The sequence below is a fragment of the Fimicolochytrium jonesii genome (genome assembly GCF_025526975.1).
Source record: "Fimicolochytrium jonesii strain JEL569 chromosome Unknown EV422scaffold_38, whole genome shotgun sequence".
Lineage (NCBI taxonomy): Eukaryota > Fungi > Chytridiomycota > Chytridiomycetes > Spizellomycetales > Powellomycetaceae > Fimicolochytrium > Fimicolochytrium jonesii.
This window is the reverse complement of record NW_026515705.1, coordinates 193,712-219,238: the sequence shown is the minus strand read 5'-3', so window position 1 is coordinate 219,238 and position 25,527 is coordinate 193,712. Positions and strand designations below refer to the sequence as shown.

General features: G+C 51.7%; 10 protein-coding genes across 10 annotated transcripts; 6 read left to right on the top strand and 4 right to left on the bottom strand.

Annotated features, from left to right (window-relative positions):
- Positions 1 to 467: 467 nt before the first annotated feature.
- EV422DRAFT_297685 (uncharacterized protein) lies at positions 468 to 3,017 on the bottom strand. The gene has a single exon (XM_053066067.1). It carries the CDS (start codon positions 2,886 to 2,888, stop codon positions 852 to 854), a length of 2,037 nt encoding a protein of 678 aa, XP_052921322.1. The 5' UTR covers positions 2,889 to 3,017; the 3' UTR covers positions 468 to 851.
- Positions 3,018 to 3,146: 129 nt separating this feature from the next.
- On the top strand, positions 3,147 to 4,443 carry EV422DRAFT_501466 (uncharacterized protein; the record flags this gene model as incomplete). Its single annotated transcript, XM_053068193.1, has 2 exons — positions 3,147 to 3,491; positions 3,556 to 4,443. 2 exons carry the CDS (start codon positions 3,147 to 3,149, stop codon positions 4,441 to 4,443), a joined length of 1,233 nt encoding a protein of 410 aa, XP_052921321.1.
- EV422DRAFT_546377 (uncharacterized protein) lies at positions 4,417 to 6,905 on the bottom strand. The gene has a single exon (XM_053071539.1). The coding sequence runs from the start codon at positions 6,788 to 6,790 to the stop codon at positions 4,817 to 4,819; it is 1,974 nt and encodes a 657-aa protein (XP_052921320.1). The 5' UTR covers positions 6,791 to 6,905; the 3' UTR covers positions 4,417 to 4,816.
- A 1-nt stretch (position 6,906) lies between these two features.
- On the top strand, positions 6,907 to 7,991 carry EV422DRAFT_591807 (uncharacterized protein; the record flags this gene model as incomplete). The annotated part of the gene is made up of 3 exons (XM_053073540.1): positions 6,907 to 7,268; positions 7,337 to 7,426; positions 7,492 to 7,991. Exons 1-3 carry the CDS (start codon positions 7,115 to 7,117, stop codon positions 7,989 to 7,991), a joined length of 744 nt encoding a protein of 247 aa, XP_052921319.1. The 5' UTR covers positions 6,907 to 7,114.
- A 246-nt stretch (positions 7,992 to 8,237) lies between these two features.
- Positions 8,238 to 10,327, bottom strand: EV422DRAFT_501464 (chaperonin Cpn60/TCP-1 family; the record flags this gene model as incomplete). Its single annotated transcript, XM_053068192.1, has 6 exons — positions 8,238 to 8,636; positions 8,703 to 9,211; positions 9,273 to 9,555; positions 9,625 to 9,929; positions 9,995 to 10,205; positions 10,274 to 10,327. 6 exons carry the CDS (start codon positions 10,325 to 10,327, stop codon positions 8,238 to 8,240), a joined length of 1,761 nt encoding a protein of 586 aa, XP_052921318.1.
- A 474-nt stretch (positions 10,328 to 10,801) lies between these two features.
- EV422DRAFT_581564 (uncharacterized protein) lies at positions 10,802 to 12,607 on the top strand (the record flags this gene model as incomplete). The annotated part of the gene is made up of 8 exons (XM_053073377.1): positions 10,802 to 10,957; positions 11,157 to 11,193; positions 11,268 to 11,453; positions 11,500 to 11,553; positions 11,711 to 11,837; positions 11,903 to 12,074; positions 12,106 to 12,309; positions 12,344 to 12,607. The coding sequence occupies 8 exons, from the start codon at positions 10,802 to 10,804 to the stop codon at positions 12,605 to 12,607; spliced, it is 1,200 nt and encodes a 399-aa protein (XP_052921317.1).
- Positions 12,608 to 12,878: 271 nt separating this feature from the next.
- Positions 12,879 to 18,118, top strand: EV422DRAFT_546365 (putative NEO1-P-type ATPase). Its single transcript, XM_053071538.1, has 24 exons — positions 12,879 to 13,405; positions 13,531 to 13,651; positions 13,726 to 13,817; positions 13,885 to 13,954; positions 14,019 to 14,116; positions 14,190 to 14,297; positions 14,358 to 14,455; positions 14,518 to 14,588; positions 14,654 to 14,715; positions 14,771 to 14,953; positions 15,021 to 15,142; positions 15,200 to 15,360; positions 15,426 to 16,017; positions 16,086 to 16,206; positions 16,273 to 16,420; positions 16,480 to 16,568; positions 16,629 to 16,929; positions 17,002 to 17,114; positions 17,183 to 17,199; positions 17,258 to 17,366; positions 17,445 to 17,502; positions 17,569 to 17,692; positions 17,763 to 17,842; positions 17,908 to 18,118. Exons 1-24 carry the CDS (start codon positions 13,232 to 13,234, stop codon positions 18,042 to 18,044), a joined length of 3,249 nt encoding a protein of 1,082 aa, XP_052921316.1. The 5' UTR covers positions 12,879 to 13,231; the 3' UTR covers positions 18,045 to 18,118.
- Positions 18,119 to 19,489, top strand: EV422DRAFT_546360 (uncharacterized protein). Its single transcript, XM_053071537.1, has 5 exons — positions 18,119 to 18,409; positions 18,483 to 18,598; positions 18,671 to 18,737; positions 18,800 to 18,924; positions 18,996 to 19,489. The coding sequence occupies exons 1-5, from the start codon at positions 18,196 to 18,198 to the stop codon at positions 19,203 to 19,205; spliced, it is 732 nt and encodes a 243-aa protein (XP_052921315.1). The 5' UTR covers positions 18,119 to 18,195; the 3' UTR covers positions 19,206 to 19,489.
- On the top strand, positions 19,478 to 21,918 carry EV422DRAFT_546356 (uncharacterized protein). Its single transcript, XM_053071536.1, has 5 exons — positions 19,478 to 19,803; positions 19,875 to 19,986; positions 20,056 to 21,123; positions 21,228 to 21,252; positions 21,323 to 21,918. Exons 1-5 carry the CDS (start codon positions 19,540 to 19,542, stop codon positions 21,786 to 21,788), a joined length of 1,935 nt encoding a protein of 644 aa, XP_052921314.1. The 5' UTR covers positions 19,478 to 19,539; the 3' UTR covers positions 21,789 to 21,918.
- A 260-nt stretch (positions 21,919 to 22,178) lies between these two features.
- EV422DRAFT_297289 (uncharacterized protein) lies at positions 22,179 to 24,231 on the bottom strand. Its single transcript, XM_053066066.1, has 7 exons — positions 23,683 to 24,231; positions 23,436 to 23,616; positions 23,189 to 23,376; positions 22,637 to 23,130; positions 22,484 to 22,574; positions 22,316 to 22,423; positions 22,179 to 22,251 (listed from the first exon to the last, which is right to left on the bottom strand). Exons 1-7 carry the CDS (start codon positions 24,044 to 24,046, stop codon positions 22,226 to 22,228), a joined length of 1,452 nt encoding a protein of 483 aa, XP_052921313.1. The 5' UTR covers positions 24,047 to 24,231; the 3' UTR covers positions 22,179 to 22,225.
- Positions 24,232 to 25,527: the final 1,296 nt, after the last annotated feature.

The following is a 25,527-nucleotide window of genomic DNA, read 5'->3' as shown; positions in this document are numbered from 1 at the left end:
CGTGTACGGCGTCGCCAACTCCAGCACAACCTCGTACGACAGTCCGCATTGTAGCACGGAACGACACTGACCGGCAGCTCATCAGTCAGAAAGACTCCGCCTTGCACATTCTCCCCTCGACATCGATTTCATTTCGGGCCCCTTACTGCTCCCAAGATGGCAACCGCATGCCCAAACATACTCACGAGTGCTCAGATATGCTCCTCCCTCTCTGCCGCACGACTTCGATGACGCGGTGAAGGATGAGTGGCGGAGAGACCGTCCTATTATCATGGAGGAGCACACTGGAGATCATGGCCCGCGACGGCGTACAGTGGGAAGCCTATGAGGAGAGCATCGATGGCTTCGTGGATCTGGCAGTAGAGAGCGACAGGTTCGAAGATGTCCGACCGACGAGCGCGCATCCCGCTAGGAATGCAGCTTTTACCTTTGCCTCGCTTCAACTGACTCGGATCAACTCGGACTCGGACGGAGGGATGCATTGATGCTGGCATTGGCAAGGACGCGGGAGAATCGTTCGGTTTGATAGCTCATCTAAGTTCCATAGTCGAGAAAGTGAGTGACAGAGATTCGTGGCCAAGCCCAACAGGATGTCGATACTCAAGAGTGTCTTGGGGAAAATTATCTCGAGTCCGACCCAGAGTCTAGGCTGCACATGGGCGGCTAGCACAACATCTATTGTACTATAGCGTCGCCACATTGTATTGTAAGGTCGCGCCACAGTCTACGGCAGTGGCAAATGCTCTAGGACGAAGTATTAAGGGAGGGGATCCGCATATGTACAGATAATATAAGGCATGGTTCCAGGCTTTCCGCTCATGCGTACTCGTGGAATCACCAAAATCCGGTAGCTAGTAGCTCCTCCGGACGCGTTCAGCGCTGGCTGTATCCTTAAATAAATACGCCTGGACGACCATATCCTTGACTGCGGGAGGAATGGTGAACTTTGACAGTTTGTACCACTGTAGCACGACCTCCGCTGCGGAGTCATTATGCAGCAGATAGTATCCGGTCAGGAGACGGCGGAGCGTGATGGGGTTGAACGGCACGGATGCGGACTCGAGTGTGGCTTTCAGTTGATCTAACTTTGCGAGGACGGAATTGATATTGGTGGGTACCACGTCCGACAGATCTCCGAAGGTCAGAGCGACGTTAACTGCCAACTTCCGTCGTAAAACTTCGGTCTTGCTTTTCCGAAACGATTTGGTTCTGTAATTTGTTGCCTTCCACGCCAAAACAGGATCCTTCGTCAACCTTGCCAGTTCTGACGCGTCCGCGGCTGCGCTCTCGCTCAACTTGCCATGCCATTCTTCCATCTTTCGGATGAAGTTCTGCGCCTTCGTGTGCTCGTTGCATCCCATATAAAGATGCAAGACGAGCGCCCACGTCGCCATAGGGATGGGTGGCGACTTTGGCGCGGATGCCAGCAGCTCCGCTCCCTCAAAAGCTGCTTCGGCGTTGACTAAATCTTTCTTCAAGGCGTAGTACGCGATCAAATGGTGGTACGTGTGAAAGTCATGCGGAATTCCTTTTCTCATCATCCACCCGAACATCTGCAAGAGTTCGGCTTCCCGACCGCCCATGGCGCATCCCTTGAGGAAGGCATTAGCCGCTTCTGTGCAATGCACAGAGTACTTCGTCCCGGTGGCTTCTTCGAAAGATCTATATGCGGCCCTGAATTCGCCGTTTCGCGCGTACGTCTCAATAAGCCTGTATGTGACTTTGGAGCCAGGTGGTTCTACGATAGAATCCCGGTGCATCACATTGGCAACCTCGTTGACGCCTGCCAGGTCTCCTATATCGGCATACAAGTGAACGAATTCGCGCAAGACGTCCGCGTGTGCGTGTTGATTGGGTAAACGCATGTAGTCCGTCCACAGCGCGTCGGCTGCATCTTTTCGAACGTCATCGGCAACATGGTCGAGCGATTTCGGCGATCGCAACGCTTCAACCACCGCAAGGAAATTCTTGCTGTCCAGGTTCAAGTACGCGCCCGACCGCCGCAGAGAGAGATACGATAACCAGATCTTGCGGATTTCCTTTTTGAGAACGACACGATAAAATTCGTCCAGGGTTACTTTGTGCTCGTCCCGTTCTTGGACACGCGCTGAGTGTTCCGAAAACTCTGATATCCTGAATTGTCTCCGATCTACATCGCCTTCTTCAGAACCTCCAGTCGTAAGATCTCCCATCGATTCAGTTTTGTTGCTGCGACTGGTACGTTCTTCCGCACGACCGGAGCCTTCCAGAATCTCTGAGATTCTGTGTGGTCTTCGAGGGTATCTCGCATATTTAGGGGCGTCCCCAGTCTCCCGCGCCTTGTCCGCTACACTTTCCGATTGCTCAAAACTCTTCGCGCCAGCTGGGTCTTTCGGCTTCGGCTGCCCTAGTTCTGTCTTTTCTAGCGCAACCTCGTCCGGACTGCCCGCTTCAGAATTTGAAAGTGGGAGTGCATCTCCAGTGTCCCCTAGCTGTTCGGAAAAGACATCCTCAGAGGGCGGCAGTCCCACTGCAGCACCTTCAAGCGCGACCGAGTTGGTTGACTGACGCTTAGGAACCTGAAAGCGTAAGGTGGAAGCAGTTGAGGAGGTAGGTCGTCGATAAGCATACTCTGCGGGGGGCCTCTTGACTCTCGTCTGAGGTGCAAAGGTTTTGACGGCTATTGCGCGTCGCCTACAGCTGCAGCATATGAAAGGGGGAGTGCTGAGCTGCTCCAAATATCTGGCGGTGAGCTGCAGGAGGAATTGCGCACCACTAGCTTGCCGCAACCTTCTGGTGGTTGCTCCCTGGATGATCATTGGCGTTAGGAAACACGACGTTCGTGGGAATGGGAATTCGCCCACGTTGGGAGAAACACCCAGAGTCCCAGACTTCCCAGACGCGTTCATGAGGTTCAAGAGGTCAATTCTGAGGTCAATTGTCAGTCTCCACCGGTCACAGAAAGCCACAGCTCATCGAAGTCCACCCGGTATCGCAACTGAAGCTCCGCTCCCCGGAGATCCCGCAACTTCTGGTTTGTTCTGTTGAGGCTTCTACACTGTAGAAACCGCCCACGCCCTTGTCAAGAGATTTGTATGGTTGCAAACAGTTTTGTCTTTTCCGCCAAGTTACCAGGAGATCATCCAGAATCCTGAAACACCAACGCAATGTCGAGCGCACAGCTAGCTGCCATCGCCGCAGCGGACCAAAAGCAACGGCCTGCGCTGTACCGGTCTTTTCTAGAGTCCGTCCTTGACGCTGAACCGTCGTCGCCGGCCCACGCACAGCCTCGTCAGCAGTTGTCTCCAGAAGCCGTCGTTCCTGTTTTGCACGAAATACTTTCTCACGCCGTGGAGGACAGTATCGGCTTGGTCATATCGAGACAAATTTTACAGGATTTCGTCAGGCTGTTTGAGGGATGGAGTCAGAATAGAGACCCTGATCTTGTGACGGACCTGTGGAAGTATGCGCTGGACAGGATGCAGGGCAGGGCTGTGGCGTTCGAGGAACAGGTTGGTGGCCTCTCGCACGCAATTTATTATCGATGAGCGAAGACTTATCGACATTTGTGTGTAGATATCAACAGTACGGGAAAAGCTGGCCAAATTGTATGAGGACCAGGAGGAGTGGGAGCAAGCTGCGAGGATGTTGCAAGGCATCCCTCTCGACTCGGGGCATCGAATTGTCTCGGATGACTACAAGCTGGAGATATATATACACATCACCCGCCTTCTCCTGGAAAACGATGACGCCGTCGCCGCGGAATCGTACATGAATCGTGCTGCTTTGATTCTGTCGCCTCAAAGCAATCCCGAAGCCAAGATCCATTTCAAAATGTCCCAAGCCAGGATCCTCGATTACAAGCGGGCCTTCCTTCAGGCTGCTGTGAAGTACCACGAACTCTCTTATGCGGTCGAAATCCCCGACTCGGACAGAATGCAACTGCTCGTACAGGCTGTCAAGTGCGCGGTTCTGGCAGGCGCTGGCCCACAGCGGTCGAGGATGCTTGCCACATTGTACAAGGACGAGCGCACGCGTGAGCGGCCAGAAATCAAGCAGCACGGTGTGTATGCCATTTTGGAGAAAATGTACCTGGGCCGCGTGCTACGAAAGCATGAGGTAGAAGAGTTCGCAGAGACCCTGGCCACACATCAACTCGCCAAGCTCGGTGATGGGACAACAGTCCTCGATCGAGCCGTCATCGAGCACAACCTTCTCAGTGCCAGCAAAATCTACAACAACATCACGTTCCAAGAACTTGGCAGTCTCTTGGCCATTTCAGCAGAGCAAGCGGAGAAGACGGCGAGTAAAATGATCGGGCAAGGCAACCTGTCCGGAATCATAGATCAGATCGATCAACTGATACATTTCCAACAACCCGAACGTTTACCGGCATGGGATCAGCACATTGCAGGTCTATGCCACCATGTTGACGACGTTGTTGAGACGATAATCTCCAAGTAAGTGGTCGCGATGCACATATGCACTTGTTGCGCAACACATACATGGGGAGTTGACAGCATCTGCCATCAATTAGATATCCGGAATGGCTCTCAAGTAAGAGCTAGATTACAGTCCATTGTCAGCGGGGCACATACGACACCTATGTACATACCCATTGCCGGTGATCGTGGGAGTCTCGAGAAGTTTGTTGACAGGCAGATACATCGAAGGCAAATTGTTTAGCCCGCCTGTCATGTGCCATAGATTTAGAGCAATGATCACCAGCGAATTGATTTGAAACTCCAATTATAGCGCTTTGCTCTATTGAGAATATGTAGATAATACCCCGTGAGCTCTTTCCTACATCTGGCTAAGCGGTACACAGAAACTATGTCTATTCTGCATGCGATTCGGTACTGTGAGGCGGCTTGTTCTTTTTGACCCGTCCATCAATTGGTTCGTGTCCGCCTGGGAACATATCACTCCAGATGGGCAATGAAGACATGTCGAGCTCTTCACCGTTGGTAAGAGCCTGGTACCCTTTCACGACGTTGCCCTTCCCTATCACCGTGATTGCCTTTTGCATGAGATGGGTATGCGGGAGCGTCGAGATGTCTCCGATGACGTTCGCTTCGATGGCCTCCCGAATGATGCCGATCGCCTGACTATTCAAGGGGATGCTCGGATACCAGAAGGTTTTGAGGAGGGCGTTGTAAGCGAACAAGTCTACTGGCAAGCCCGACGCCTTCGCTTCGTCGAAGACCTCCCTCGCCCTTCTGGGATCCCTCGAAGCTTGATGACCGTACAAAGACATCATGGACTGATACGCCCATTTGTTTCGCAGATGCCGGCTTGTGCTGAAATGTTCGGCCCATATGCTCTCAGCTTCTTCCCGGCGCCCGTACGAGCACAGAATCCGATGCTCGATGGTGAGCAACTTGTCATCCAAACGATAGTGGTTCGGATACAGTCTGCACATATCACGGTATTCGGCAGCGACCCGCTGCGTCATCAGGTCTGCCTCTGCATCGAACATGCCGCGCACAACGTTCACGTAAAGTCTCCTGGTCGGTTTTTGACGTATTGATTTGACCAGACTTTCGAAGGAGTCCGGCCAAGATTTGAGCGCATTGCTAAGGGTCTTGTACGTCAGTGCATTCGCTTGCAAATCCGGATTGCTCAAGATGCGGAAGAAGATGCGTGCGGCTGCTTTGACATTGCCCAGCTTGCTGTTTGCGGACATTATAAAGTTGAGCAACCTAATGGTGGGGGGAAGACCATGCTTCTCGACTTCTTTGAATAGTTCCATGACCTTCACATAGTCTTGACGGCTGTGATAGCCCGCTATGAGAGCGGTGTATGCTTTAATCGATCGTCCATACCCTTGCTGTACGCGTTGTTCCATAATCGCCGTCGCCTCGTTCAAGTCTCCCACCCGCACAGCGAAATGCTGTGTCAAGATATCGTAGGTCATGGCGCTTGGAGGCAGTCTGTGCTCCTTTCCCAACATGAGTAGTTGTTGGAACCGATGATGGTCTTCCGCTACGGAGAAGTTATCCAATAGCGAATTATAGACTGCCACGCTCCCGCTGCCCGGATTTTTCTTGAGGTGGGCTCCAAACGACTCCAATGCTTGATGTGGTTCTGTTTGAGCTTGAGCAAGCAGTAGCATGTCGCCGCCGTGGTCTAACACCCAGCCTTTGTCCGCCACCGTTTGCAGAATCGTACGCACACGGTCGACATCCCCGCACAAAGCGGCCGCTGAGGCCAATGCGGCGTACGTCGCTGCATTGGGCTTGATACCCTGTCTCCCCATGACGCTCATGATCCAATCCACATCGATAAGAGCCTGCTCCAACTTGCTGCGTGCTCCGATGGGCACTGTAAACATCCGCGCGACCTTCATAAGGGCGTTGTAGTCCCTCCATCCAAGACCGTCCAGCTTGTCGTTCCGCTCCATCGAACGGAAGATAGCCCAGGCATGCTTAGCCTTGCCCGCGGTCAGAGCACTTCGGAAGTCGCTGAGTCCTGAGTTGAACATAACCGCGTCGTCTTCGCTAACACCGCTAGAAGTTGAGGCGGACTTCTGCTTTGAACCTGTCTCGGCAACCGGCCCGGAATCGACACCAATTTTGATCGGTTTTGTGCTGACTTGCACGTCGTCGTTGGCTATCTTATGCTCCTCCAGGTTCTCTCCATCTGTCTTGATGTCCTCGTGGACGACCGTTGAGATTTGTTGAAATCGGAGAGACGAGGCTTGCGTCCTAGCACCTGACCTGGAAGAGCACCGTCCCGCGGGCGGGTGTACAAGACGAGGTGCCCTTGACAGTCCGCAAAGGTGCAGACGACCAGGTATCGAGCGCAGCATTCTTTCGCTGTGTCCTTCGTGGGGGTTTTCGTCAGATGCCACGGTTTTGGGCGAGCCAGGCGGAAAGCAGGGCGATTTTAGTTTTTGTAGGATCTGGTTACGACGCCCTCAGGAGTCGGGAGACGGCAGAGCCAAACGCGTAAGGCGTGAGAACAAAACTTCCCGCTTCCGAGGCTTCAGCCGACGTCCGATCGTCACATTACAAAGCGGGTGATTGTTGCTGTGTCAAGCCCACTAGGAGCCAGCGTATATATAGCAAGCGAGCCCTTGAAGCTCCTCAAAAACGGACGTACTGTCTTTTACCCGAATAGTCTCTCGTACAGAATGTTTACAGGAATTGTAGAAGTTATGGGTACGGTTGCCGAAATCGTGCCCATGGACACTACCAGCACGGGAGGCGGAGGGTTCTCGCTTACCGTCGGGGATGCACAGGTCGTATTGCCCGATGTCAACTTGGGCGACAGCATCGCCGTGAACGGTATGTTTTTGTCTAGGCCCCCGAGTATGTGCCTTCTCCGCCTCCGCCTGACTTAGTATTCCCCATAGGCGTGTGCTTGACAGTGACCGCTTTCGACGATGCACGGACCTGGTTCAAGGTCGGCATAGCCCCAGAGACGTTACGGAAGACCAGCCTTGGTAGATGTTGGACGTCTTGGACCGGTCTTTCTTGGGTTCGCAAGCTGACACGACTTCTTCGTTAGGCGATCTGAAGGTGAACGAGAAAGTGAATTTGGAGCGAGCCATGTCCGCCTCAACTCGTTTCGGCGGTCACTTCGTCCAGGGACACGTCGACACCACGGTCACAATCCACACCATCACCCCCGACCCGCCAAACTCCCTCCTCCTCAAGTTCCACCTGGCCCCTCCAACGCCTGCGAATCCCATCGACCATCTACGCTACATCATCCCCAAAGGCTACGTCACCCTCGATGGAACGTCGCTGACGGTGGTTGATGTGGACTACATCCAGCGAACATTCTCCGTGATGTTGATCGCGTACACGCAGGAGCATGTCGTGCTACCGAAGAAGAAGGTGGGGGAGAAGGTGAATTTGGAGGTGGATCAGATCGGGAAGTATGTGGAGAACGTCGCGGTGGCGATGCTGAACGCTGGTGGGGATGGCAGGGAGAATGTGTTTGCAGGTCTGATAAAAAAGGTCGTAGATGAGCAGTTGGAGAAGAGGGAGGCCGAGAAGAAGTGACAAGGCGGAATGTAGGATAGTGTGAAGGATACAGTAGGAAGTAGGTGATGTAGGGGTAGCAAAGAGACGCTGATACTCGTCTTGAACGAATCTTTCGGCACACAAAAGTACATAATGACCAAAACTAATGTACACAGCCATGTTTACCGAAGACCTCGATGAGTAAGCCGAAGTGGCTGCCGCGTGAACCACATGGACCTGATGCCTGTTCGCCCAGTTTCACAAGCAATTGCTATATTTACTTTATTAACCGACAAGCAATAAGAACAACTGTACATAGATAACTGGCAGGAAATTTTGCATTGGTCGATATACATTGCTTAACGCTCTCCATTGTCCTGTGTTGCGAAGCAAGACGGTAGGTGAGTACATCATCGGAAAGTCGGCCGAGCAATGCAGGATAAGACATACCTCGGGGGCATCCTCCATGTTGGGCGGCGCGCCGCCACCACCTCCCTCCCTCTTGGAGATTCCGGACACAATGTCATCGACACGGAGGAGGAGACACGCCGACTCGATGGCAGTTTTAATCGTCTGCGCCTTGACAGCGTGAGGTTCCCACACACCGTAGGTGTGCATGTCAACGATCTTGCCGTTCTCGCCGTCAATACCCCAGGAGAAGTTTTCCGCAACGGCATGTTTTGCCTTGATGATAACACCATTTCAGTAAAGCGCAAGGACAAATATACTCGCCTGAAAGAAAGCACTCACCCTCAATTGTGTCAGAATCTTGATGGCATTTCCACCACAGTTCTGCACAAGCGTACGGGGGATGACCTCCAAAGCTTCCGCAACGGCCTTGTATGGGTATTGCTCGACTCCAGAAATACTCTTCGCTTGCTCTCCCAGACGGACGGCAAGCGCCATTTCCGTTGCACCTCCACCAGGGCACAATCGTGGCTCGAACATGACGTTACGGGCAACGCACATAGCATCTTGCAGGTTACGGTCGATTTCCTGAAGGACGTCCTTGCTGGGTCCGCGAAGGAGAATTGTGCATGCCTTGGGGTCTTCGCATTTCTCCAGGAAGGTGAAGTACTCGTCACCGATTTTCCTGACTTCGAAAAGACCACAACCGGTACCGACGTCGGCCTCCTTGAGGTCTTCCACCCTGTTAACGATTGTCGCCCCGACGGCGCGGGAAATACGGTGGTTGTCGGTCTTTCGCACACGGCGAATGGCGGTGATGTTTTCCTTCATCAAGAAGTGCTGCGCAAGATCTTTTCAAAGGAGTGTTTCAGAAACCGACTTCATCTAGGGTGGGAAATTGAGAATACTCACCACTAACGCCCTTCTCCGTGAAGACCAGATCAGGCTTCAACCGAATGATATGGTCACACATCTCCTTAACTTGCTCCTCCTCGATTTCCAATAAACGAGCCCAGTGGGCCTCGTCCGTAACCTCCACGTTTGTTTGCGATTCTCCCTTCTTGTACTCAAGTGGGCAATCGAGTAGAACAATCCTAGGCTTCTCAATGGTTCGTCGCATCTTGGGGTGCGTCACATCCTTGTTGACCAGAATACCGTCCAACACACGGGACTCGTCAATTTCGCCGCCTGGGATCTATTTAAGGAAGTAAGCATGAGCATCCAGGTGGGCTTGCAAAGTCTGCGATGTCTGATATCTACCAACCTTCTCGACACGGGCGTAACGCTTGATGTCCACCTCACGCTTTCCATCAACCTCCTTATTCACACACTTCACAGCATCGTAAGCGAGGCCGCACATCAGATCGCTCCATCTTGACACAAACTTAGTTCCAATGGTAGATTTGATGATGCGCATCATCTCCTCCTTGTTGTTGATGTCCACCTCAATGGAAATGTCCTTCATGATGATGAGAGCATTCTCCAGCGCCTTCTTGTATGCGGCAATGATAGTAATTGGGTGGATGTTTCGTTCGATGAAAGGTAGGGCTGAAGACAAGATCTCGCCAGCTACAAACGGGAGTAGTTCAGTAAAAGTATCCTTCTCCTTTCCACATAGCTTCTGAAGAACGCACCAAGAATGATTACGCTCGTTGTTCCATCACCGACTTCCTCGTCCTGCGTCCGCGACAGCTCGATCATGGACTTCGCAGCGGGGTGCGCCACCTCGACTTCGCGAAGAATAGCGTTTCCGTCGTTGGTCATAACGATACCACCCATGGGGTCCAGCAACATCTTCAACATGGCGCGAGGACCCAAGCAAGTTCGGATGATATCCGATATCACCTTCATATATGGTCGTTAGCCAAGGAGAGAAGCTGGTACGGCTTTTCAACGCAAAATCGGTGACTTACCTTGGCAGACTGGATGTTGGAGATCTGCGCTTTGCGACCTTGCTCGCGCTCCATGTTGGCATCTGTGAGGGGAGAATGCGTATTTAGCTGGGGAAAACATATGGCCCCATCCGAGAGGCTGTGTGATACGCACTCATAACCATCACCGGGAGCTGCATCTTGGCTGCTTTTGTATAGAAACGTGGGAAAGTTTGTTCGGCTGCCGGCGTGCAAGTGATCAGAACGGGATCAGCACCAAAACTACACTACAACTTCAAGCACGCATTGATCTCGCGGAGCCTGTATAGCCGAGTCGATCGACCTACCTTCGTTTGCAATTCGGTTACGAAAACAGAGTAGATTCTAGAAGGTGATGCCTGGTCGGGGATGCGCAGAGGATCTCGAGGTTGTTGGCTCTCGGGCCCTCCCTACTTGCTCGCGAGATTCACGTGACCGCCTCTATTCGCCGCTCTGGTTTAACCCTAACCCAACAGGCGGAGTCGGGGTTTGATGACAACACAGTGCACTCGTTGTCCGAACTGTCCGAATATGGCCCTTGCGATTCGCCTTCGAGAACTACCGAGGGAAGTAACCGCCACTGGCCCGCCAGCGCAACCGTGGGGCACAAGTGACAAGTCCAAAACGTATTGGAGCGCTGAGCTCCCCTCTCCTCCCGCAACGGCCTCATTTTCCCAACACTCGCAAGTACATACAACCCAACTCAACTCAACCGATCACTTAAAAGTCTGGAGTGAAGTTTACAGAGCGACATCGCCGCTCCGGGCAACGATGCCTGCTTCGGGCAACGCTCTCGGTCTGAGTCGGTTCGATATGGGTCAGGCGCCGTCGGGACACACTCGGCACTTCCCGGAATGGTTGCCCGCCTACTCCATTTGTTCCGCAGATATGGCAGTACAAAGATCCCAGTGGCACTGTGCAAGGTTTGTTGGCTTCATGACTTCACTGTATGCCCTTCAATTTATGGAACCATGCTGACTCTTTCAAAACTTTTCAGGACCGTTTTCGTCTCAGCAGATGCAGGACAGGTCCAGATCGAATCCCTTCAACGAAGACCATCCCATAAAGCACGTCGACGACCTCACATACCAACCATCTGGTCTTCTTCCGCTCAAGTTCGGGGACGCGGACGAGCAGCAACGCCATCAGCAGGCCCAGCAGCAACAACGCTTGCATCGGCGAGGTGGATACTATTTATGTCCTCAACTGCGTGCATGTTATATGCACAGTGCAGTGCCTTGTGACGATCTGCCTGCTCCAGCACGACATCCTCGGAGACAGTGGTAGATATCGGCGTGTCCCCTTCGAAATAAAGGAAGATTAGGGGTATACTCGGTCGACAAGAAGGATAGGCTGGCAAGCGGACACCTGAAAACCAGCAAGGATCGCTTTTGTAACGTTTGCACGAATTGCAAGCAGAGATTTGAACGTACCCCGAAGTTTATGCACCTCAGGCGGCCTATGCCCGTACACGGTGCACAAGCCTGATAGAGCGGGAGGTTCTTGTGGTCCGCTGGCTCTGTGCAAAGGCGAAGATATCCTCACCTGTACTGCTGGGTGCTGGGAGGTAAGGCTGGATACTTGCGCGGTTTGCACAGCACGAAATCATTGTTCTGCTCTGTCCTTTGACAGTATACGCTCGCCGCTTGTCCTGATGGCCTTTATATTCAGTCCGCAACCCCGATCCGCCGACCGAATTTACGCCGGGCTCAAGGAAATCTGCGTGGTGGACATGAGATATACCGGATTGCAACGAGGAGTGGCGCGCTGCGATCAACAGTGTCACACATGGGACTCGGCACGGGTGCGTGTATCAAACGGAGGAGCTCATGTAGGATAGCTTGCGGACGCGGGGTTTCGCGGCGGGACGCAGGAAAAGGTTCGAGTGGGCGGTATCGCTTGCCGGTGGGGAGTACCGCTACCTCTTTTGGCGGCCGGACAAGAACATAATAGTGGAAGTTGACGGCAGGCAGCATTTCGAAGCTGTCAACTGGAGGGGTAGCAACGATACGCGCAGGGCCGAGGCCGGATTCAAGACAGTTAGGAACTCCGACGATCGCAAAATGCTTTTAGCTCTCGGTACCGCCGTTACGCGCATATTACGGGTGCATCAGTGCTCAACCCGACCTTTGGAATTCGCGAGACACAACTCTTGCAGCAATCAAAATAGCCATCGCGTCGGCAAAGCTTGGCGTACTTTTTGTGTCTTCCGACAGCGCTACCTACGACAGTATGCGTTCCCGGATGCTAAACTACGCGTCAGTTAAGTGGGGCCATTCGGAATCTCAGTTGCTTGAGTCCCAGGACTCCCATTCGTCAGAGTTCACGGAGGACTAGTAGTCCGAGAGATACCTATTGATGGTATATATGTGGTCGAAGTTTATAGAACGAAGGGATTCCAGTTTATGGATGGAGGTCGGGAAGTTCGACTGCACCGAGGCGTAATTAAATCCTTTCGTCTGGAACTTAGTCTGCCGGCAATTATCTTTGTCCGACGGCTATCGTCTTCCACCTAATGATATGTACATACAGTTCAACTTGCGGTCGTATGTTAAAAAATCATTCGGAACGCAGACTGCGCTCTTGGCTGTCAACCGTCGGGCCACGTCATTCCTCGCCGGTCGTGTTCAGGAAACTCGCTGAGCTCCTTCAGCATTGGGTGGGAAACGGCACCAGATCAACTTATTGAAGTTGAGAGTACAACAGGACTCCAAGCTCGAAACAGGTCTCTCAGAGACAGCGGACGTACTGAATATCGGACTCCGGAGACTTGCTGCAGAGAAAACCAGTTGCCCTGCTTTGCCTTCGTGGTATTATTATTAGGGGGAGGTCGCTTCAAGTAAGCGAATGGCTGGTCGACGAAGCCTTCTTAGGACAAAATAAGAGAGAGAAGAGCAGTGGAATCGGAAGGGCACCTCTGCGGGGCTCAGAAAGGTCCAGGCAACTCGCGCTCGGGTGCGAATGTACGCTAGAACTCGGCGAACATCAAGGCCTGCGATGGACATTCGCTTGCAAACCCTTCGTGAGGCGAAGAGAATGAGTCCGAAACAAAAGAATTTCCTGAGCGAAGATGCGGAGGAGGCACCACTCATTGAGCGTGAGCTGCTAGGCTCGGCCGGATCGTCATCCATCGATGTGAGTAGGGAGGACAACCGGGCATCAGGTGTTCTCGCAGGAGGAGAGGTGTGAAAGCCCTGGAGGCGAGGCAGCACGGTTTCTTCTCGTGAGATCACAGGCCAACACTGACCGCGCTATGTTAGTTGCTTCCAAGTCACAGCCAGGACATCAAGCATTACCCACCACCTAAAGGACGCTCCTACATCAAAAGGCTCTTCCTTGGAAGTGGACCATCCAATGTACCGCGCACTATACCATTGAACAGTATGATATGTCGTTTATGTCCATGGAGATTCCCTTGAAGCTCCGTTCACAAGCTTCCCATCTTATGTAAAAAGCCACACAAGCAAGTGTCGCATATAACCCCAATGTGGTGCGCAATCAAAAGTACAATGTTGCTTCCTTCCTGCCATTGGTGCTCTATGAGCAGGTACGCACGTTCTTTCCTTCGACAAACGATGGCGGGCAATAAGCTGAACTCCCGCGGCATGCCTTAGTTCAAGTTCTTCTTCAACCTCTACTTCCTGCTGGTCGCGCTATCCCAATTCGTACCTGCACTCAAAATAGGTGCGTAGTCGTGAAGCGTGACAAAAGATCGGTGGGGTTTTAACAAGTCGTCCATGACCCGCAGGCTACTTGTTCACGTACTTTGGACCGCTTTCCTTCGTGCTGCTGGTCACCATTGGAAAGGAAGGGAATGACGATTGGAAGCGATATCAACGAGATGAGGTTGGACCAGGTTCAGATTCAAAGGCGCTGCACATGTGATGGACAAGCTGACTTTGCTTGACCGTGACATCAGGAGGCGAATTCGCAACTGTATCAGAGATTGACGGACTCGGGCTTTGTGGAAGTCCCTAGTTCGGACCTGAAAGTGGGAGACTTCGTGTTAATTGAGAAGAACCAAAGAGTATGGGCAAATGTTTTCGAACCTCTGGATGTTCCGTTCGGTTGACCGTTTACTTCACAGGTACCCGCGGATTGCGTTCTGTTGCGAACCACGGAATCCAGTGGGGCATGCTTTATCCGCACTGACCAGCTGGATGGAGAAACAGACTGGAAATTAAGGTGGGTCACAGCAGCCCGCGCAACCCATGCTCCTACCTCGTCTTACACGTTGCAATGTGTAGAGTTGCTGTGCCGTACACGCAGAACTTGGGGAACGACCAAGCGCTCTTACGGTTACGCGGAAGCGTGTACGGTAATTCTCTATGTCATTCGTTTCCTCTCCGCTGTCCGGTGCTCAAAAAGGTTCTCTATCTTCAGCCGAGAAACCACATAAAGACATCCACATGTTTGTCGGAAACATGAACATTGAGACAACTACGGTAAGATGGATTCGCTGAGAACTGGATGCTTGAAGGTTGACTGAAGTAGTTGAAGGAAGGTGACCATGTAGAGGCTCTGAATGCCGAGAACACCCTCTGGGCCAATACAGTTGTTGCGTCCGGAAATGCTCTCGGCATCATCGTGTATACGGGCATCGACACACGCGCCGTTATGAACACTAGCTTCCCCAGTACCAAGGTTGGCCAACTGGACAACGAGATCAACAGACTTTCAAAGGTAGATTATGCCCCACGCTTGAGCACGGTGTTATATTGATACTTATTTCATTGCTTCCTACGCGTAGATTCTGGCGGTCGTGACCTTGATTTTGTCCATCGCCATGGTAGGCCTCAACGGCTTCAGAGGCATATGGTACATCTACATGTTTAGATTCTTGATCCTGTTCTCGTCCATCATTCCGATCAGGTAAGGATAGGCTCTCTTGCAGATCTTGAACCGGCCGTGCTGATACGTTTCATTCAGTTTACGAGTGAACCTTGACATGGGAAAGACTGTATATTCCATGCAAATAATGCGAGATCGGAGAATACCAGATACGGTCGTCCGAACGAGCACTATCCCGGAGGAGCTTGGACGAATAGGATATCTGCTGACTGATAAAACTGGCACATTAACTCAAAATGGTAAGCTTAGACGAAGCTTTTGTGGAGAAGCCGGCAAGACTCATGGTCGTGTTCGCACACCTCAGACATGGAACTGAAGAGGCTACACATGGGGACCATGTCCTATGGGGGCGAATCGATGCAAGATGTACGAGAACACTTGGTTTCGGCATTCAGTACTCGGCAAGAGGGGGCTGCGTTCCGTTACAAGCGTGCTCGTGACATCGCTTCTCGCGTTCGAGACATTGTACAGGCCCTCGCTCTATGCCATAACGTGACGCCGGTCATAGCGGCGGATGGGGAGATAACGTACCAAGCATCCTCCCCAGACGAGGTCGCCATTGTGAAATGGACGGAATCCGTGGGCGTCACGCTGTACTTCCGTGACCGCCAGAACGTCCGGATTCGTACTCCCGAGGGCCCCATGCTTGACTATCAGATCCTGGACGTGTTCCCATTCACGTCCGAGACGAAGCGGATGGGCATAATTGTGAAAGACTCGACGACCGGAGAGATTTTCTTTTACCAGAAAGGGGCAGACGCCATCATGAGCAAGATTGTACAGTACAACGATTGGTTGGATGAGGAGTGCGGGAATATGGCAAGAGAGGGCTTACGGACGCTTGTTATTGGGAGGAAACGGCTATCGGAAGACGCTCTCCAGGAGTTCAATCGGCGGTATACATCGAGCAGCGGGATATGTTCGCCTACATCACGCATCTCTCATCGTTGTTCCATGCTTGCAGATACGCCGAGGCAAAGATCAGCGTGCATGATAGGAACGCGGCAATGCAGCGGGTCGTATCCGAAGTTTTGGAGTGTGATTTGGAACTACTGGGGCTCACTGGTGTCGAGGACAAGCTTCAGGTGTGTTGATTCTCAACCCCGTCAGGGTTTGCCAGGAGTCCTCAAAGATGATGTTCGGTATTGCAGGATGACGTGAAAACGACGCTTGAGCTCCTTCGGAATGCAGGCATCAGAATCTGGATGCTCACGGGAGACAAGATTGAGACTGCCACGTGTATCGCTGTATCGACTAAACTTGTGTCGCGGAATCAAACAATACATCAAATATCGAAAGGTAATGCAGGTCTCTCATCAAAATCGATAGCGGAGGTTGAACGCTCACGGCGAAGACAGTCACAAACTCCATGCAGGCCATGGAAGAGCTCAGTAACATACAAGGGAAGCTGGACTGTTGTCTGGTCATCGACGGAGAATCACTACAGGTGAGTCACACTCCGTTCTCAAATTGTCTGAGCGAATGTACTGACCGTTGACGCCATCAGACATACCTCGACCGCTACTGCGCTGAATTCATAGATGTCGCCATCCGGTTACCCGCCGTTGTCTGCTGTCGTTGCTCGCCAACGCAGAAGGCGGAGATCACGCAATTGATCAAGAAATGTACGGGCCAGCGCACGTGTGCCATTGGCGATGGAGGCAACGATGTCTCCATGATCCAAGCTGCCCACGTGGGTGTTGGGATTGTTGGAAAAGAAGGCAAACAGGCATCCTTGGCGGCCGATTTTTCCGTTACTCAGTTCAGTCACCTCACAAGATTGTTACTGTGGCATGGCCGGAATAGCTGTAAGTGACATAGTAAACCATTGATCAGGCCGGCTTCGTGTTTCTCGGACATATCGCTCACACAATATGCAGATAAACGTTCCGCAAAACTGAGTCAATTCGTCATACATCGTGGTCTCATAATATCCATTATGCAAGCGGTTTTCTCTTCCATATTCTACTTCGCCCCTATTGCCCTATATCAGGTAAGCAGCGCAGCAGTCACTCCGTCCGAGTCCCGTGAAAGGGTTTGCTGATGTTGATACTCTCATAGGGAATGCTGCTCGTTGGGTATGTTTCGACCTGGAGACATTTGATCGAGGCGTTCACTAAATCGCGTGTTCATCAGATATGCAACCGTTTTTACAATGGCGCCTGTGTTCTCGCTCGTGCTTGACAAGGACGTCAGCGAGGAGACCGCCCTGTTATATCCTGAGTTGTATAAAGAGCTCCGGAAGGTAAGGGGTTTCAAAGAAGTTGATTGGCGTTACCGATTGGCGTTACCGAATTGCTGACACGGATGATAACGATAACAGGGTCGTTCGCTTTCACTAAAAACGTTCTTCATCTGGTTGACTATCAGCGTCTACCAAGGTGCGTTTCGTCCCTTTTCAGAATCTCGGTCGAATAATGGACATAATCCTAACATATCACACATAGGTGGCGCTATCCTGATGCTCGCAACTTGGCTATTCGAAGACGAGTTCGTCAACATTGTTTCCATCTCATTCACTGCTCTCATCTTCAACGAGCTTCTAATGGTCGCTTTGGAGATTAACACATGGTGAGATCACTTACGGAATTTTGGCAGATGGGACCTATATAGCTCATCAATCTTCTATCGCGAAACACAGGCATCCATACATGATCTATTCCGAAATCATCACTGTTGCATTGTACATTTCGTCGATGTGGGTTTTGAAAACCGACTTCGGTAGGTCCGCTCGAGTTGATGAAAGTTTGAAGGTGGACCTCCGAACTGAACACCTCTTCCTCTAGATCTCACGTTCATTTTGACTACGACATTCGTCTGGAAATCGGCGGTCATAACCGCCTTGAGCAGCTTCCCCTTGTACATCCTGAAATTTGCGAAGTGGAAGTGGAACCCGCCAAGTTACACGAAGTTGGAGAGGTGATGTAGATTAAATAGGAAGTCTAACGCCCCGCTCGCGGCCGCCTTTATCGCTACAATGTAAAGACCATCGTGATACGTTCGGGCAGTTGCTCTGTCGTTGGTGTCCTTGTTCTCGTTCAAACGCCCTGGGTGTTGGACGCGTTCTCTTGGTCATGTTGTGTCACAAGCGGCACCAGGAGCTGCAGGAGTCGACGGGATCTTGGAATTCAGCCAATTGCACATCCCAGACTGCAAGTCCACTTGCATGTTCAATACTGGTTCAGCGCCTTGGACAAAGCACAGGTCGCCTCGCCATGGCGTCATTAGGTCGACTGTACCACCGCACTATGGTGAAGAACCCCATCGCCACACAAGCAGCAACGGCGGGTTAGTGGCAAGCCCGAATTCGTTTCAGGACGATGCGAGCAGCTCAGGATTCTCACCGCCGGCTGGACCTCAGGGCTTCTTTTTGCTGCTGGTGACGTCGTTGCTCAGCACGGGGTGGAGGGGAAGGGTGCAGGCGATCACGACTGGGCGCGGACGGGCCGTTTGACGCTTTACGGTACATTCGCCCTCGTAAGTCTACCGTACAAAAACTTCGGATTTTCCACATAATACCCGCTGAACAGATACTCTTTCCATGCAAAGGGGCCCGCTATTGCCGTGTGGTACAGGTTTTTGAATAGAGCTGTGTCTTTCAAGAATCCGCTGGGTGGTATGCCTCGAAAGGTGAAGAACGTCCGGGGGCATACCTTTTAATGTTCATGCTCCTATCAGCTACGGTCACGAAAGTCGCGATGGACCAATTTATGTTTGCACCTATCAACATGTTCTGTTTCTTTACATCTATGGGCTTCATGGAGGGGAAAACTTGGACCCAAGTTAAACGGAAACTGAGCGAGGTGAGTGCGGATACAATCTACGAAGCGCATTAGTACTGCAAGCGCTCACTACGGACTGGAACATCTTCTAGTCGTACCTGGAAGCATACAAAGCGAACTGTATGCTCTGGCCGCCTGTTCAACTCTGCAACTTCTACTTCACTCCAGTGAACTACCAGTCGCTCGTGGTGAATACCGTAGCATTAGGATGGAACAGCTATATGTCCTGGACTAATGCCAAGACGAGACCGAGCCGAAGCGAAACCGAGGGCAAACGGAAATCAGATGCCGAAAGGAATTGAGGCTTTGTGCTGTCTGGAAGAGACGTGAGCTGGTTGTAGGACTCTCGTACCGTGATATCATCGACGGAGCACCGCAGGGAGCAGATTAGAAATGTATCATAGAAACATCAGATTCTCATCCACTTATGTCGGCTTCCTTGGGTCGTGCAACGAGCTGGACATTGGGAGAGAGATTCGGTGAAGTACCTGTACTTATCGCTGCAGTTTTGATGCTGAGGTGTCATATTTGGCGCGGAATTTCGACAGCGCGTTGCTCCGCTGGAGTTGACTGTATTTATCAAACCACGGTTGCAAATATGAAGCACTTCACACTCCGAACGCCGTATCCTGTGCAATGAAGTATGCTTCACCATCCCTCCCAGGTGGGAGCAAGTCTCTTGATCAGAGAAGCGTTGCGATATCTCATTTCGAAGACGAAGAAGCCCCTAAAATCATCGAGCCAGGAAGCTTGACGCACGGGAACTCGGAAAAGTTGAAAGGGGACAATGACGAGCACCTCCAGGCCCATCATGACCTTCAAGGAGACTTGAAAGGTCACTTATCTAGTCTCAGCCTGCAAGCACAGGCAGGCTTACCACTCGAAAAGCAAGGGAAGCAAGTAGGTTCAGACACCATGTGACTTTCAGACTCGCTTTCCATGCTCAAGCTTTCCTCGTCGAACTGCAATAGTTAGCTTTGATGCGAGATCTATTTCTTTATTGGTGGCTGAGCGGGACAGTGATAACAGGGGCGATTTTGATAGTCGTCCACACGGAAGCTGTATTGCCCGTCCAAGCAAATGGTTAGTTCAGTTCCAATGTTCGAGCCCGGCGCCGCCCTTGCCTAACCATCGGCTCAACTTTTATCACAGGGGGAGAATGGATGGCCATAACAATAATCGAGGCCGCCGTTCTGATTTACGCCTCGCTTCTTAGCAAGCTCGTTGATCGCAGCATCAAGATCTGGAGTATGGAACAACTCGCCAAAGGACAAGGGAGTCTGGCTGTGCTAGGCTATATCCACTGTCCAACCCTGAAGCGCATGGGCTTCCTCTCTAAGCTCTCGTACAGGAGTTTGCTCCGAACAAGGCTTCTATGGATATCCTGGGTTCAAGTATTGCTACTAGGTCTGCACGTTTTGGCTATTGTCGCTGGGACTGGAATCACTCTCGAAGAAAGTACCGTCACGGAGGCGGCTTCTTGCTATGTGCCTGCTACGACGGGTGCCTCGCGGGGATCTGTCACCGGAATAAGCGTCTCGTATGTCAGCGGAGCCGCGTCATACGTTACAAGTTCATCCATGGGACACATGAAGATTGATGGATATGCTCAATCCATCGGAATCCTGGGGCCAGAGGTCGATGGATACTCCGGCGCTTTCAGCGTTTCCGGAAAAGCGGTCCTTATGCTCATGAACTCCACGTGCCAATGCGGCGTTGGTTCGATACGAAGCTGGCAAATGATGCATGACGACGCAGGAACTGGCACCAATCTCACGACTTCGGACCTTCCAAATGTCAATCGACAGGCGGGCTATGGAGTTGCCCTCGCAAGCACCTTCACCCCGAAGTATGATGCCTCTGGCCGCCCGGAGTCTTTCGTGTTGAACCAGGAACTCTTCGATGGGGAGATTTGCGGAGGAGGACCCAGTCGGCTCCAATGTCTCACGATTTCCGGACTTTCGGTGGGAACTGCGACCGTCGAATACATGGCTAGCAAAGCAGGCATCGCTCCCGCGATGAAAGGCGTCACCACCATTACGGATTCACATACATCGTACCCGCCTCCCGATGATTTCGCGTCCGTCGTCATGGCCTGGCAGCGGGCATTGAACAGCACCGAAATAATGACGCGACTGAAGGCCAATTCAGCTCCTCCACTATTGTCATGGATGTCTCGAGATGGCGGTCTATCCATTGCTCTCGGATCGGTTGGAATAGGTTGGTTCCAAACCTCCTGTGCGGTATAAAGTATCTTCCTACAACGTTTCACTCATTATTCCTCCTTCTATCGTCATTTGATTCGCTTCACTCTATCGTTCCAGATATGCTGAATATGATGCTCTTCAGGTAAGCCACGGGGGCATGTCATGCAAACGAAATGCAGACGTCAATCTGATGAACTACCCGGCATCATCAGGCAGGGCTATGCTCTGACGGCTGCGGTAACTGTGGACAGTTGTGAAGTAAAGACTGCGGGAAGCGGGTCAAAGGTTACAACAAGCGGCGCAACTATGTCGATACTGCTTGTGCTGATGGGCGCAACCTTTTCCGCCGGTATAATCGCTGTTTACAGAGCCTGGCGCTCCGATCGAGACCCAACCCGGATGGGCATTTGCGGACGGATTCATGATGACATAGCAATCCTCATGCAAGCTTGTTCGCAATCGGAATATCTCACCAGGAAGCTGGAAAGCATGTGCAATGCCGAAACTCCTGAGATTTGGAGCGCTTTGGACAATAGCAAGTTCGCGATCGGCGAATCGATCAGTACGATAGATGAGGAGGTCGGGCACATAACGATTGGGTCTGCGAAAATGATCCGGCCGCTTCAAATCGGCCGGCGCTACGCTGGAAAAATGGTGCTTCCCAGTGCGGCGGAATGACCGCCTGCTTCGTCAAAGGGGTGGACGAACCGGCACCAGCGCTGTCGGAACTACGGCCATTTTGGCTCAAGGGTCCGCCCCACCCACCTCCGCTCCAGTATCCACTGGGAAGCTGCTGCATGAGTTTGTTTGGACGCTGAGTGGATTACATGTGCAGTGGCTGAATGTTTATATATACAGGGCGTGGTCGTATGCAGCTGAAAACAAATGGATTTTGCTATCTTCGCAGAGTATTTCTGTTTGTCCACCGCTACCTGCGCATGGCATGTGTGCGAACTCATGCCCATCGTCGTCTCATCACAGCCAATTCCAAGCATGCAAAGAAGGCTACGCCGTGTATGTGATTGCCCTGATAGCCACCGTTTGGTTGAGTTACACAGAAGGAGCCCCTATCTTACGTGATCTATATAAACCGTAACAACGGCTCTGGTGGGCCATTACAACAACCCTTGCCGTTTGAGATCTATAGCCGACGTGAAAAGTAAGCCTCAAAGAAGCATGGACCACAAGAAGTGAGGGCCACGTACCTTCGTATGTCTTCTTGTTGAAGACGTTACCGTCCGCGTCTTCAAACTCCTCCATCGCATCAGTTTTGAATTGCTCCACCTTTGATCCAGACTTCAACTTTTCCCATACTGTTTCGAGACAAAAGACATCAGTATCCTGTGGAGGAAAAGAAGTGCGTTCGAACTCACAGGCATATGCGTCTTCGATCAAGGTAATTTCGTGGAAGTGGTGGGTATTCGGAATCCCCAGACATCGCATGCCGTGTGCATGCCGCCATTCCTGTAACACTAAGGTAAGAAGGTCGTCAAAAGCCCGGCAAGGCAATATACCCTTGGGCTCACCTGAAAGTGCCGATCGAAAGCTTTTCTCCCCATGTAAACGAAGTTTCCGCAAATCTCGCATGGGTACTCGACACCTAACCCATGCAGCTTGTACAGCCAGTACGGGATAGGTTTCCCATCCCACCCGAGTGGCAGCTTCAGCGGGTTGTAAATCTTCTCCTCCTCTTCTTCCTCCTCCTCACTTAGTTCCACCTCCTCTACCGCATCCGCCACTAACTCATCCGTCGTCAGAGTTTGTTTTCTCTCCACGTGCTCCTTCGTGTCATCCCGCTGTGCTCCCAAGATTTTGGTGTATTCTCGGATCAACCGCTCAGATCGAGCGATTGGCTTCAACTGCTCCCATTCCTCTTTTTGTTTGGCTCGCTGGGCTTCCTCCTTCTCCTGTAGAGATATTTCGGTCACACCACGCTCAACCAAAGCCGCTGCTGCTTTGATGTGCTTTTTGCCTGTCAAGTGGGCCTTATACACAGTTTCCTTCGTGAATTGTTTTTCACCTAAAAGACAAACGTCAGCAACCAGTATGAAGCACTGCATAAGGCATTGATGACTTACAGGCCAAGCAAAACAACGAAGCACCTTCCTCCTCGTCATGTTTAGGTACGGTCCAGCCACGGACGGTTCCCAGTGACCAATCCGCTTCGAAACCTTGCAAAACATGTTGTCTGGCTTCTTGCAGATTATACAGAGGTTGTGCTCTAGCGAAAAAGCTTTCCAGATATGTTTGCAACGCCTCCAGATACCTGCATTCCGAGTCAGCGCTGAAGTCATAACAACAATCTGTAAAACCATCTTGACTCACCTTGCATATTGCGGTGTCCGCTTTGTAGACATTGGGATGGTATCGAACTTGTCAAACTGTTCGAGGTATTTCAGGTAGTTGACTTTGTTGAGATCCTTCAGGTTCACATATATTTCGAAGGTCGCATGCAGATCGAGGTATTTTCCCAATGCTTCCTCTCCCGAGAACTGATTCTCTAGATCTACGTATGTAGATGGCGTGTCAGCACAGTTTTCTCTAATCGGTTGAGTTACATCGACGTTCAAACCTTGTTCCTCCTTCTCCGGGTCTCGTTTTTGAATGTCCCACTCCATAGGTTCTACCGCGACGTTGGCGGTCCGCCGATAGTAGTCCTTAATATCTCGTAAACGACCGTAGAACTCCGTGAAATCGGAAGCTCCTGTTATCGCTTGTATGTCCGCTTTCCGAAGGCCATCCTTGTCTTCGTAGAGATCAAGCAGTTGTTGACTACGGGCTTGTATACGCTCCAAGTAGTGATTGATTCGGTGATCCTGAAGAAGAACATCCTTATGCGCTTTCGCTTTGTTGTTCACTTTCTCTTCCACTATTGCTTCTTCAAGCCTCTCCATTTCCTCGTGCGCCCGTCGCTGGAGTTCTAATGTCGAGTCCATTTTCACCGGTTTTGTTGTGGAATGCGGCTGAGCGACTTGAAAATGACCGTGAAAAGTTTATGTGGGTCCACTATCTATTCCCGATGGGGCTGCAGCTCTCAGAATCTAGCTCTGGGGCAGGAAGTGTATTCCAAACGTTCGAAATTGAAAGACTGGGTGGGCACCGCGGACACCAAATTCAGCATGAAATGAACTTGCCCTAGACTTGCTCAACTCGCGCTCCAGGCCTCAGCTCCAGGCGCTCCTCCGTCTCCTCCGTGGACGACAAGAACACGAACCTACACGAACAGACGAACCCCCAGACGAACCCTGCACGAACCCTGGGCTAAAGCTTCTTCAACAAAACCGAAGACGCCGGCCGGCCGTTCGTCATGCGTCTGGTTTCGCGGCTGCCTCAAGAACTCATCGACAGGACCGTCCTAGTGTACGTCGCAGACTGCACTACAAGGTACAGCTGCAATGGCATCATCACTCCTTCTGCCAGGGCCCTTGTCATCAAGAGAACCCGTGTGTGGGCTTTTCCGTAATCAGCGACCGCGCCGCTCTCCTCCAGTTTCCTAGTACCTCTCTGTCCCCAGACGTGTTGCAAGGTGCTCTCACACACAGCAGGAGTCTTGAATCTGGACGTATCTGTTCGAATCTAACGCAGACAACGTACGGAAGGTTCCGGCTGAAGGGTTGCCACGGAACCCCAACGGAGATATATTCCGGTTCAATATCGAGCATTGCCTTATCCCGTCCCGCCACGGATGCCGAGAGTTTGGCGACAGAGAGGGGTTTATCTTCGACGGCGATACCCCAAGGCACCCGGGAGAGGATGTCAAGGGCAAGAAGACTCAAGACTATGGGTGGTGGGCACAAATGGGAACAAAACGATGGATGTTGGGGAAATCAGGTTCTTGACGCAGAGCTATTTGCGTACATTATTCTGTACTCGTCAGCCAACGTCCGACGTCCTCGATTTGGCTTTCGGCAATGTGGGACAGAAACGACATTGCGTATCTCCAGAATATCTGCGCCAACCCAATTCAGGACTCCTACGCCGCTCAACATAACTTCATTGATTGCGCCTTTGGTCTTGGGGAGCTCTATGGAGAAAGGTGTCAGTGGTCTGACATGGAATGGGGCAGACGGATGGGCATCCTGCGCTGGTTTGCTCAACATGTGCGTAGTGTCTTCCAGTTGAAGTGTTCGTCAAATGCCATTGCTGGTGAAGTCGGACTTGACGATGCGGCGCTGCCAGATCGAAGACATAAACGGAGAGACAAACGTTTGTGTATATGTATATCTTCTGCAGCCGCAGCTCCGCGTATCTTCTGAGCGCAATTTGTTCCAGAGTCTGAATTCTCGCAATTCAAGGCAACATCCGTAGGAGAAGATGCTCCAAGAATAGAAGAATAGAAAGCCACTCGAAAGATGTAATGATCTATAGGGTACTTTCTTGTTCTCAACAGCTTCACAATCAATGATCATCAAGAAAG

What these genes read in the sequence shown, in the direction of transcription:
- EV422DRAFT_546360 (XM_053071537.1), top strand. Translation starts at nt 18,196, where the DNA reads ATGTTGTGTCACAAGCGGCACCAGGAGCTGCAGGAGTCGACGGGATCT. An exon ending in TTTACGGTACATTCGCCCTC is followed by an intron (nt 18,599 to 18,670) that starts GTAAGTCTACCG and finishes TTCCATGCAAAG; the next exon opens with GGGCCCGCTATTGCCGTGTG. An exon ending in TTAAACGGAAACTGAGCGAG is followed by an intron (nt 18,925 to 18,995) that starts GTGAGTGCGGAT and finishes AACATCTTCTAG; the next exon opens with TCGTACCTGGAAGCATACAA.
- EV422DRAFT_546377 (XM_053071539.1), bottom strand. Translation starts at nt 6,790, where the DNA reads ATGCTGCGCTCGATACCTGGTCGTCTGCACCTTTGCGGACTGTCAAGG.
- EV422DRAFT_297289 (XM_053066066.1), bottom strand. Translation starts at nt 24,046, where the DNA reads ATGGACTCGACATTAGAACTCCAGCGACGGGCGCACGAGGAAATGGAG. An exon ending in GATCGAAGACGCATATGCCT is followed by an intron (nt 22,424 to 22,483) that starts GTGAGTTCGAAC and finishes GTCTCGAAACAG; the next exon opens with TATGGGAAAAGTTGAAGTCT. An exon ending in CAACAAGAAGACATACGAAG is followed by an intron (nt 22,252 to 22,315) that starts GTACGTGGCCCT and finishes CGTCGGCTATAG; the next exon opens with ATCTCAAACGGCAAGGGTTG.
- EV422DRAFT_546356 (XM_053071536.1), top strand. Translation starts at nt 19,540, where the DNA reads ATGAAGTATGCTTCACCATCCCTCCCAGGTGGGAGCAAGTCTCTTGAT. An exon ending in TCGAAAAGCAAGGGAAGCAA is followed by an intron (nt 19,804 to 19,874) that starts GTAGGTTCAGAC and finishes GAACTGCAATAG; the next exon opens with TTAGCTTTGATGCGAGATCT. An exon ending in ATTGCCCGTCCAAGCAAATG is followed by an intron (nt 19,987 to 20,055) that starts GTTAGTTCAGTT and finishes CTTTTATCACAG; the next exon opens with GGGGAGAATGGATGGCCATA.
- EV422DRAFT_297685 (XM_053066067.1), bottom strand. Translation starts at nt 2,888, where the DNA reads ATGAACGCGTCTGGGAAGTCTGGGACTCTGGGTGTTTCTCCCAACGTG.
- EV422DRAFT_546365 (XM_053071538.1), top strand. Translation starts at nt 13,232, where the DNA reads ATGTACGCTAGAACTCGGCGAACATCAAGGCCTGCGATGGACATTCGC. An exon ending in TCGTCCATCATTCCGATCAG is followed by an intron (nt 15,143 to 15,199) that starts GTAAGGATAGGC and finishes CGTTTCATTCAG; the next exon opens with TTTACGAGTGAACCTTGACA. An exon ending in TCGACGGAGAATCACTACAG is followed by an intron (nt 16,569 to 16,628) that starts GTGAGTCACACT and finishes TGACGCCATCAG; the next exon opens with ACATACCTCGACCGCTACTG.